Source organism: Pseudophryne corroboree, chromosome 11 (genome assembly GCF_028390025.1).
Source record: "Pseudophryne corroboree isolate aPseCor3 chromosome 11, aPseCor3.hap2, whole genome shotgun sequence".
NCBI classification, from domain to species: domain Eukaryota; kingdom Metazoa; phylum Chordata; class Amphibia; order Anura; family Myobatrachidae; genus Pseudophryne; species Pseudophryne corroboree.
The window spans coordinates 225,803,970-225,816,037 of NC_086454.1; the positions used below are offsets into that span (position 1 = coordinate 225,803,970).

At 41.2% G+C, this 12,068-nt stretch overlaps 1 protein-coding gene across 1 annotated transcript in view; it reads left to right on the top strand.

Moving 5' to 3' along the window:
• LPCAT2 (lysophosphatidylcholine acyltransferase 2) overlaps nucleotides 1–12,068 on the top strand; it is a 218,370-nt gene that overhangs the window by 163,420 nt on the left and 42,882 nt on the right. Inside the window, exon 13 of the mRNA XM_063945284.1 lies at nucleotides 5,158–5,256. Within this exon, the coding sequence (XP_063801354.1) occupies nucleotides 5,158–5,256 (99 nt within the window). The remainder of the gene's footprint in view (nucleotides 1–5,157; nucleotides 5,257–12,068) is intronic.

Genomic DNA, 12,068 nt, shown 5'->3' on the forward strand with positions numbered 1-12,068 from the left:
AAATTTCAGTACATCTTTATTTAGTAATGAGAATCTAACGTTCTAGTATACATGACCTTATGAATCATAATTTCATATCCGTAAATGTTAAGGGATTAAGGGGCAGGTTCAATTAGCCGCAGTACTTACCTTGGGATGTTAGCCTTGGACTTTAATACCCGGAGCTATTCAATTACAAACCCTTTTCCTTGGGTGGAAAATCCACAACTAATGCACATTATTTTTATTTAATTCACATAGTAGTGCCCTAGTTCAGATTGTCGTATTGGGAGTAGGGCTGCCATTACACATTATGCAACACAGTACCCCCAATTCACATTATGAAATACAGTGTCCCCAGTTCATATTATGCCACATTACAGTGCCCTAGTTCATATTATGTAACATTATAATGCCATCCAGTTCATTTTAAACCACATTACAATGAGTAGATCCAGGGGCATAACTAAATATACTGTAAGCCCAAAGGCAAAGTCTGGAAGGTCCCATATATACCACCCAATGGTGAACAATGTATAAAACACATGTAAGTTTGACAGAGAAGGTGGGCCCCTCTCAGCTCGGAGCCCCATAGCAGCTGCACTCACTGTACTTATGGTAGGGGACACTGTGATATTTGTGAACTGGTGTTTCTGTGGGGGCATAATGTGAACTGGAGTCTCTGCAATTTGTTTAACACATTTGTGGTGCTGGGAGAATTTACACACTCTGCTTTTTTTTATAAACCTGCCAGCATATCATATTGACAGTTTATAACTAGGGGCTCCCACAAGTTAGTTATCCTGGGGCCCCCACAAACTTTAATCTGGCCCTGCAGCTCAGGGACCTGAGCATAGCCCATAGAAGCACCAGGGTCCATTGAGTCCATTAGTATGTAATTTGCACCAGCTCAAAAGCACACATGGTCCCCTGATCTTTTCTGGTACAAGAGCGCAGAGTAATAGGCAGCTGGGGTCTATTAATCTTAGTTACCACAGGACACACAGGCTGTGTGAAACACTTTTGGCATAAGGGTGGTTAGTCTGCCTAGGCGCATGATAGTTAAATCGAGTCCCAAGACAGCTCACAGTAAATTACTATTCATCTAATTGCAATTGCTTCCCTAGTATAGTGGGCAGGATAGAGATCCCTAGATAATAAATTCACATCCCCATAAATAATACCCAGCCCTAGCACCCAAAGCATACAGTAAGTACTGTAATTTCTATGCAAACTTTTTTGGTGTATTCCCACTATACAACTCACAAAGTCCTGAACATAAAGTTGATATTCATCATTGAAATAAATTGCACATTTTGTTACCTAAATATATATTTTCACTTGGATATGTGATTTATAATATACTCTTTAAACTATAATTATAACTCTAAATGATGCTATCAATATACAGTAATTAAGAAAGCGAGAGAGAGTGTTGTGCACAATGCACATGTAAAATCCTACCAAAACAACATAATCACAAAGGCTTAATTTCAAGTTGCAGTTACCAAAAATACCACATGGGGTCACCTGCAATCAACTGTCCTCTAAGTCTCTGCCCTAAGTATGTGATTACATCTGGTTATTCAAAAGCTATTGTACTGAAATATATCATACTGTATGCAGGCTCCAACTATAGGCTTGATTCAATTCAGCTCAAATTGAATAGTGCCGGGAAGGAGCTCCCAGAGCTATTCAATTCAGTGCGACGTTATGTTGGACAATGCCAGTTCTCGCACGTTAAACATGGTGTTTAGATGCGAGAACTGGCATTCTCCATTTGCCTGGCACAATGCTGTTTCCGCCATGCTAAGGACAGAAAATAGCATTGCACCAGTAGTTTTGTCGGATTTCTGCTTGCGCCCCAGGATGGGTGCGAGAAGTCTGACATAGCATAGCTCTGCATTGAATAGCTCTGGGAGCTCCTTACCAGCACTATTCATTTTGCGCTGAATTGAATCGAGCCCTATATGGGAAAAGTGAGGAGGATTACCCACAGCTACAGCACTGCTGTGGCCTCCACACACCTTCAGGCGCACTTTTTTATTAACAATGATTTTATTGTTTTCATTCATAAACCACACAAAGAAATAATAAATTTACAAGAAGCAATAACTATACAGCAAGTCTAAAATTTATAATGTGACAAATGTCAATTCTGTTAAATATGTACTTATGTCAAAAACATACCTGATTGTTGGCAGTGAGGTAAGAAATGTTGTAAATGTACGTTTTTGTCTGGTGAACTATCAGTCCCTGCAAGCCTTCTGTTTTTTTTTTTTTGTATTGTTTTTTTTGTTTTGTTTTTTTGTTTAGGGGGGGGGGGGGGGTATGGAGAGTTTAAGGCAGCCAGTTATTTAACAGGCACAAGTGCATACTTCTATTATTAGTAGTATTGTTAGTAGTAGTACAATTTTGCACAATACTAAACAGCACGCTTTATGTTTCAACATTTGAACATCAGCTCCACAGTGTTCAAATTCTCTTATTATTTTATGCAATATGACATGGCAGTGAATTAGAAAAGATTGTACTCCACATTACAATTTCTGTAGAACTTATTGAATTTATTGTACTGTAAGTGTGTCCCTAGCACAAGATAAATATTAAAAGCTAAACATTGGAGTAGCTATAGTGGGTGCAAGCTGGGGCACTAAGAAATGGGGAAAGGGGGGGGGAGGGAGGTACTCATGGCCCAGGCTTGTGGGGGAAGCCCAGGCCAGCTGTTGAAGGGAACATTTTACCCCTTTGTTGTGCTGCTGACAGGGACAAATGTACCCCTTTCAGCACAAAGCTCAGCTAATTTTTTATTATTTTTAGGAGTGGGCGTTACCATAGTTGCGCCCCCTTAACAGTGTATGGCACCTTTTTTTTCTGAGGGGTGTGTTAACAAGGACCCCAGTATCCGGGTCCTTGTTAACTTTTGATAGCCTTGGGTGCAAGTGATGCCATTGCTATGGAGCCCAGAGGCTTAAAGGCCCCATTATCTTGCAATAAGCTATATGCCATAATGGCAGTTTATTAGATGATTGTCCTACTAGCTTAATACATAAACTACAAACATAGACCACAAACATAGCATTTCAGTTAATGAGTCCAGTGTTGGACTGGGGCATGAAGGGCCCACCAGGGGAAACGCAGTGGTAGAATGCCCATACTTATGGCTATGGTTAGTCTCTTCCACATTGGCTTGGATATACAGGGGTGCTTCAATGTTTGTGAACCCTTAAGAATTTTCTATATTTCTGCTAAAATTTGGCCTAAAAACTACCTCAGATTTACACACAAGTCATAAAAGTAGATAAAGAGAACCAAATCAAACAAATGGGACAAAAAAATTAGATGCTTATGTTTTTATTGAGGGAAACGATCCAGTATCACATACCTGTGAGTAGCAAAAATATGTGAACCTTTAGGCTAAGCAGATATTTTGAAGTTGAAATTAGAGTTAGGTATTTTTAATGTATGGGATGAATCAGGTATGAGTGGACAACCTGTCTTTTTAAAAAAACAGGGCTCTATCAAAGTCTGATGTTCATAACACATGTTTGTGGAAGTGTATCATGCCACGAACAAAGGAGATTTCTGAGGACCTCAGAAGAAGAGTTGTTGATGTTCATCAGGCTGGAAAAAGTTACAAAACTATCTCTAAAGAGTTTGGACACCACCAATCAATAGATTTTGTACAAATAGAGGAAATTCCAGACCATTATTATTCTCCCCAGGAGTGGTCAACCAACTAATATCACGCCAAGAGCAAGACGTGTAATAGTTTGCAAGGTCACAAAGGAACCCAAGGTAACCTCTAAGCAAGTAAAGGACCTTCACACATTAGCTAATGTTAATGTTCATGAGTCTACCATCAGGAGGACACTGAACAACAATGGTGTGCATGGCAGGATTGCAAGGAGAAAGCCGCTGCTCTCCAAAATGTTCAAAATAGAGCTTTTTGGATTGAATGAGAAGCAGTATGTTTGGAGAAAGGAGAACACTGCATTTCAGCATTAAAACCTCATACCATCTGTGAAACACGGTGGTTGTGGTATCATGGTTTGGCCTCTTTTGCTGCATCTGGCCCAGGATGACTTGCCATCATTGATGGGACAATTATACCAGAAAATCCTAAAGAAAAATGCCAGGACATCTGTCCATGAGGTGCATCTGAAGAGAATGTGGGCCGTGTAGCAAGACAACGACCCAAAGAGCACAAGTCATTCGACCAAAGAAAGAATACATTTAAAGTTTTGGAATGGCCAAGTCAGAGTCCTGACCTTAATCCAGTGAAAATGTTGTGGAAGGACATGAAGTGAGCAGTTCATAGGAGGAAACCCACCAACATAACAGAGTTGAAGCTGTTTTGTACGAAGTAATAGGATAATATCTCTCCAAGCTGATGTTCTGGACTAATCAACAATTACTAGAAACATTTAAGTTATTGCTGCACAAGGGGGTCATTCCAGATCCTCAAAGCAAAGAATCATATACTTTTGCCACTCACAGATATGTGATATTGGATAATTTTCCTCCTTTCCTACTTTTAGAACTAATGTGAAAATATGATGTAGTTTTAGGCCAAATTTCAGAAATATAGAAAATTCTGAAGGGTTCACAAACTTTCAAGCACCACTGTATATAGTAAATACTGCTAATGCATGGTAATGTACTACAGATTAATAACAGGAATGCACTGCAGAAAACACACATAGTCCTGTGCAGTATAATATAACCTATATATTATGTAGAATTCAAGTACACAGTCTGGAACCTGATCCTAAAGGACGGGGTTGGCCCTCAGGCAGTGGGGTCCAGTGGAAGTTTTCCATGTACCCCTGTGGGCCAGGCCAAGCCTGAATGTGTCAAGTACCTTAGTAATTTTCTTATATAAAGACTTCCCTGCCAATTTCCAATCAGCTCCACTTTCTGATATAAAAATAGTGGGATATGGAGAGGTGGATGAAAAAGTAATAAAAAGGAAACAAAATCACTGTCTTTCTTTTGAAAAACACGTAGCATGCTATTAGAACTTTATAGACATATATTCCACCAACACTTTGGTACAATGTTTGGTGACGTTTTGCTTATCTCAGGATATGTGTTATATTACATAATGTGGACAAACTGCCAAATTGCATAACTATCTTGCAATTTGTCTTCAACATTGTTTTCTTTTTCTTATAGAACAAAGATGGCACCATAGATTTCCGAGAATATGTCATTGGCATAGCTATACTTTGCCATCCTGCCAATTCCGATGAGACTATTCAAATGGCATTTAAAGTAAGTATTATATTTTGTATAAAACATTCAAAACATTTATCAACAATATGTAACTCTTAGGAGAGGTTTAATTAACTAAGGGGTTCTCCATAGCTAATAACCACTCAGGGAATAGCTATTCAATTAAATAGCCTTTTCCCATGAGGTAAATCAGGAGTGCACTAACCGTCAGATAATTTTCCCAGCGCGTTAAACCCAGATGGTGCTTTTCTTGCGTGGACTTTTCCTTGCAGCTCCAGAAGGGTAATCCCCGCTTTCTAAATTGTCTGGGCATAGTAAGTAGCCAAGGGGCAAACCCTGTGGATAATATAATTCCCCCCTTAGATTCCTTAGTGGAAATACACATTTATATGCAATTTAACTGTATTTTAATTTTGTCATACAGTTCACAGAAACTTGTGGTTATAAGTTATTCTTCTTTTCTAATTTCTTTTCATATTTAGTATATTTAAAAAGTGAACATTGTGGCTAGAAGTTTTCCTTCTTTGCTAATTTCTTTTCATATTTCAGATATTAAAAAATGAAAATCCCTGGAACAGTGAACTCCAGTTATCATAAAAATAGCAAACCAAAAAAGTTAGCAATTGGGCAAAACCATGTTGCACTGTAGGTGGGGCATATGTAACATGTGCAGTAGATTTAGGAGGGTTATATTGTTTCTGTGCATGGTAAATACTGGCTGCTTATTTTTACACTACAATTTAGATTTAATTTTGAACATACCCTGCCCAAATCTAAATCTCTCTGCACATGTTACATCTGCCCCACCTGCATTGCATCATGATTTTGCCCATTAGTGTGCTTTTTTGGTTTGCTGACAACCTTGAATAACCCCCTATATCAGCAGATATAATTTCCCTGTTATATTCAGAAATGATATCCATACAATATGTATACACCATTATTCAATTTCTTATCAAATATGAATAATTTTGTATAACCCTGTTCTGGCAATAAGACTCAAAGCACTCTACATTTGCAAAATGAGAACACATAATACAAAATAAAAATTAAACGTTATCAGAAAAGAGAGCCAAGCATTAGTACATTATTATGAAAATAAAAGTGTTTTGTTGAAAAATGTGCATAAACAGGCCAGTATTGAGTCTTGTTAATATGCTAGTATCAGATCAGTGAATATGCCTACCTCCCTTGATGATCAGATGTATGTGTGGGTTTTGTATGTTGTGTGTTAAGTGCAGAATGGCTCCAATACTTGAAATAGGGGGAGTTATTGTCTTGCCCTGGGTGACAAAAATCCTACTTTTGGTCCTGCCCCCCCAAACACATTAACTAGCCACAAGCCTCTGAGCCTAGACTGGTATTGGAAAATACGGGGGGGGGGGGGGGAAACTGAGTGGGTTACCCCTATTTTCCAGTATCCAGGCTGAATATACAAAACTGTGCAAAAAGTTTTAAGCAGGCATGGAAAAAATGCTGCAAAATAAGAATGCTTTGAAAAATAGAAGTGCTAATAGTTTATTTTTATCAATTAACAAAATGCAAAGTGAATGAACAGAAGAGAAATCTAAATCAAATTAATATTTGGTGTGACCACTGTTTGCCTTCAAAACAGCATCAATTCTTCTAAGTACACTTGTACAAAATCAGGGATTTTGTAGAATTATACTCGGGTGATAATAATCATCATTTTCGTATGTAGGATGAAACACAGTGATCAACTGAAACAGAAACAGCTGTGTAGGAGGCTTAAAACTGGGTGAGGAACAGCTAAACTTTTACAAAGGGGAGGTGGCAGAAGACCGTTTCATGTCCCAGGTCATACACCATGGCAAGGCTGAGCACAGCAACAAGACACAATGTAGTTGTACTGCATCAGCAAGGTTTCTCCAGGGCAAAGATTTCAAAGCAGACTTGGGTTTCAAGGTGTGCTGTTCAAGCTCTTTTGAAGAAGCACAAAGAAATGGGCAGCATTGAGTACTGTAGATGCAGTGGTCGGCCAAGGAAACTTAGTGCATCAGATGAAAGACACATCATGCTTAATTCCATTAAAAATCAGAAGATATCCAACAGTGCCATCAGCTCAGAACTGGCAGAAAACAGTGTGACCCAGGTACACCCATCTACTATTCGGAGAAGTCTGGCGGGCAGTGGTCTTCATGGAAGAATTGCAGGCAAAAAGACATTCAATTTGGAAACAAGGCCAAGTGACTCAACTATGCATGAAAACATAGGAACTGGGGTTTAGATAAATGGCAGCAGGTGCTCTGGACTGATGAGTTGAAATATTTGGCTGTAACAGAAGGCAGTTTGTTCACTGAAGTGCTAGAGAGCGGTACAATAATGATTGTCTGCAGGACACAGTGAAGCACGTGGAGGTTCCTTGCAAGTTTGGGGCTGCATTTCAGCAAATGGAGTTAGGGATTTGGTCAGGATTAATGGTGTCCTCAATGCTGAGAAATACAGCCAGGTACTTATCTATCATGCAGTATCATCAGGGAGGCATCTGTCTTCAAATTTATTCTTCAGCAGGACAATGACCCCAAACATAAGACCAATGTCATTTAAGAACTATCTTCAGCGTATATGTGGCGTGAGTGAGCTGACAGGTCGCTTGCAACTCCATTAGTATCGAGCATAGTTTTTGCCCACGTAGGATGCACAAGCAGCTTATACTGAGTAAAGTGATATGCTGCATGTCTATATTCTGTGTGCAACTGCGCCTGTATCTGCATACGAAATGCTACATTACACTGTTTACTAGGAAACTCTGTAGCGTACCGTTTTGTATGCAGATACAGCCGCGGTCACACACAGAAAGTAGTCCTGCCGCATATCATTTTAATCAGCTTAAGTTGCTTGTGCATCCTAGTCACATAGCAATATGAAAAAGACACATTGTGATTGGAAAAAGTCGCACAAAAATACGTTCGGTGCTACCAAGTTACGCCATGGCATGGTGTGACTAGAAAGGCTGTTTTATGTACCAGGAGGCTAGATGTATGTGGACACATCTGTAGTCTGTGATGGATGTAGCAATAGGGACTTGGAAACCAGGAGACCCATTAGGCAACCAGGAACGGGGGAAAGGGGTTGGTTGGCGGAGGGTACACACTTGTCCAATGTCAGACAAACCGGTCAGTCACGAGTCGGATCTCCCGAGGATTGAAGAAATGTGTACCCAGCAATAGTAGTCCTTCATATGTATATTAAAACCAATTAGGGGATTTATGGGTATTCTGACACTGCGTATCTTAAGTGGAAATCTGTTACCCAGAAATATAGTAGTCAATAGCCAGAAAGAAAAAAGTTAAGTATTATTTTCTCTTACGTCCTAGAGGATGCTGGGGTCCACATTAGTACCATGGGGTATAGACGGGTCCACTAGGAGCCATGGGCACTTTAAGAGATTAATAGTGTAGGCTGGCTCCTCCCTCTATGCCCCTCCTACCAGACTCAGTTTAAAAAATGTGCCCGGAGGAGCCGGTCACAGCTAGGGGAGCTCTTAGGAGTTTTCTTAGTTTTTTATTTTATTAGAACATTAGGTAGAGGAAGTCTGCTGGCAACAGCCTTCCTGCTTCGTGGGATTTAGGGGGGGGGAGTAGGAACCAACTCTAGAAGTTAATGGTTCTCTACCTCTGCTGACAGGACACTGAGCTCCTGAGGGTGATGATCGCCACCCCCTAACAGAGCCAGAAGATAGAAGGTGGTGAGTACAGCACCGGCGTCCCGGTTAGCGGGTCGCAGGCGGGTATGGCGGCACAAGTGTGGGAGCACAGCTCTGACAGGCTGCGCTCCAGGAAGGCTCGGCAACACTTAGTGTAGGCACTTGGAGGGGCGTCCTGGGCCAGCGTAGTCACCCTAAACTGATCACAGACGCTAACAGGGGCTAATCCCGCTGTTAGCATAGGTACCTCCGGCCAGTAAAATCAAATTTGTGTGGAAAGCCATATGCCATTACAGGAGGCGGGGCTTCTCCTCAGAGCAGATACAGCATTTACCAGCGCCATTTTCCTCCCTGTAGACATACAGAGGACACTGACAGGGAATGCTGACCCTCCAGATAACTCCAGTAACTGCAGTACCAGGGTGTTATAGACAAGGGGGGGAGTGCATTGTTAGTAATAATCAACCTATTAAGGTTGGTTACTCAGCGCCGGGCTTTTATCATAACTGCTCACAAGGGCGCTGTGTGGCTGGCTCCATAGACTCTGTGACTCTCTGAAGGTACTCTGGGGGAAACTGTATCTGACATTTTGCAGTGCGTGTGTGTGTATCCCACATTACCATGTCTAAGGACTTTGCGTCCTGTGCTGCAGAGTGTTTATCTTCTCCTGAGGAGTCTATTCCATGTACTCAGGACTGCACTATACTGTCTCAGCCTTTGGAATCCGAACCCCCATGGGTGGATTATCTAAGGGGAATGATATCCCAAATATCTACTAGGATGTCGCATACTGAGAAAAAGAGAGCGTTTTTGAGGAAATCTGTAGAGGGGTTACAATATTTGGCCCCCACTACTTCATCAAAAACCCCACCTACATACCCACAAAAGCGTACACTTGCCCAGATAATGCAAGCTGACACTGATACCGACTCTGATACAGGGGACGGTGATGGGGATATGCAGGGGGGGATGCATCCCTTGCTAAAGGGGTGCAACTAATGATTGAAGCCATTTGGGATGTTTTACACATTTCCGAGAACGTACCTGAACAGGTGGAGGAATCTTATTTTACAGAAAGTAAGAAATCCTCGCTTACCTTTCCGGCTTCCAAGGAGTTAAAATATTTGATTGAAAAATCCTGGAAAAACCCAGAGAAAAATTACAGATCCCAAGAAGGGTTCTCATTGTTTTTCCTTTTCCTGAAGAGGATAGGAAAAAGTGGGAAAACCCATCTATAGTTGACGCATCTGTATCTAGGTTGTCAAAAAAGGTGGTTTTACCTGTTCCTGGTTCAACTGCTTTAAAGGAACCGGCTGACCGCAAGATTGAGACTACACTCAAATCACTATACACAGCTAATGGCGTCGCTTTATGGCCCACTATTGCTTGTGCGTAGATTTCTAAAGCCATAGTAAAGTGGTCAGGCACATTGCTAGAGGACTTAGATACTATGGATAGAAGTGACATTTGGTTTGTTCTTACGTCACATACAGGATTCCTCAGGGTTCATGGTGGAGGCACGGGCTACTTCTCTGGCGGTCTAGGCACGCAGAGGACTCTGGCTACGCCAATGGACTGCGGATGTGGAATCCAAGAGAAGTATGGAGAACCTGTCTCACTGCGCTAATATCCTAGCTATAAAGCGGCAGAATATAGTGTACTCAATATGAGTTAGTTCGTATAAAGATGTAGAAAAGGAAAATTCTAGGTATGCATACACATCAGCGTAAAGTAAATCCAGAAAATAACTTTTATTAGGTGTACAGTATTCAAAAACAGCAATATCTGTATAATATATCTAGAAACGGTGTCCTTCTAGAGAGGGGTGTTCCTCAACCCACTCTCAATGCTGAAAGAACAGGCGGCACTCCGAGGACTGGTGAAGAATAAGTGTATTAAGCAAATAGATTAAACAAGTGGCATAACTCCGCCAACGTTTCAGCGCCGCGCAGGGCGCTTTTTTCAAGGCTGTATGCCTGTTCTTTCAGCATTGAGAGTGGTTTGAGGAACACCCCTCTCTAGAAGGACACCGTTTCTATATCCCTTAGAAGGAAGGCATCAGGGCAGTTGTCTTTTGCACTGGGAGTGCCGACCATACCAATTTTGTATTTTGTATAATATATCTATATATAAAAATCACAAGGCCTAATATTAGTATACTCCAAATATGACAAACAGACAATACACACATTACACACGGGATCCAGTCAATTTACCTCCAATCAAAATCCCGATGGTCGGAATCCCGACAGCAATTGACCGACTGTCAAAATCCCGACAAGGTCAAAATCCAGACATGGACAAAATACAGACATTTAAAATACCGTCAAGGTCAAAATCCCGACATGTAAAATGCCGACAGGTCAAAATGCCGACATGAGTTTTTCATTGAAACCGACTTCTTCATACTTTACCATCCCAGTGGACCTGGCGGGGGAATATAATAGTGTGCCAAGCGCATCGAGGCACCGCGCCATGCGAGGGGACGCGATACACTTATTTGGTGTCCATGTCGACATATACGCACAAAACAATGAAAATGCATGTCGGTATTTTGACCTGTCGGCATTTTACATTTCGGTATTTTGACCTTTTCTGTATTTTAAATGTCGGTATTTTGTCCATGTCGGGATTTTGACCGTGTTGGGATTTTGACCGTCTGTCAATTGCTGTCGGGATTTCGACCATCGGAATTTGGAGGTATTTCATACCGATCCCTTACACACATATAACATAAAATCACTGGGGTAGACACACCTTGTGGCGGTTTACTCGTCCCCCTGCATGTATTTAAAATGTAAATTGTTAAGCAACGTAGTCCCAAAAATACCTTTGCTTAATACTGAATGGTATTAGTGTCAGTAACTATATAGCCACGACAGTATCCAGGATATATTGCAAAGTATAAATGCTGTATAACCACAGCAATGTCCAGAATGTAGCCTGACCTGCTACCAAGGTGGAATATTTACTCACAGTACTGACATAATGGGCAGTTCGTGGGAGGATAATTCTTTCCCAGGTTCAGGAGAGGTCCAAAAGTCCAGGAGTCTGCCGGCAGACAGGGTGACTCGTGCTCAGATTGACTGGTTTCGCCTGTACAGAGGCTTCATCAGGATGCTGGTACCATAGTAACATAGTATTTGAGATTGAACACAGGCAAATTGCCCATCGTGTTCAACCT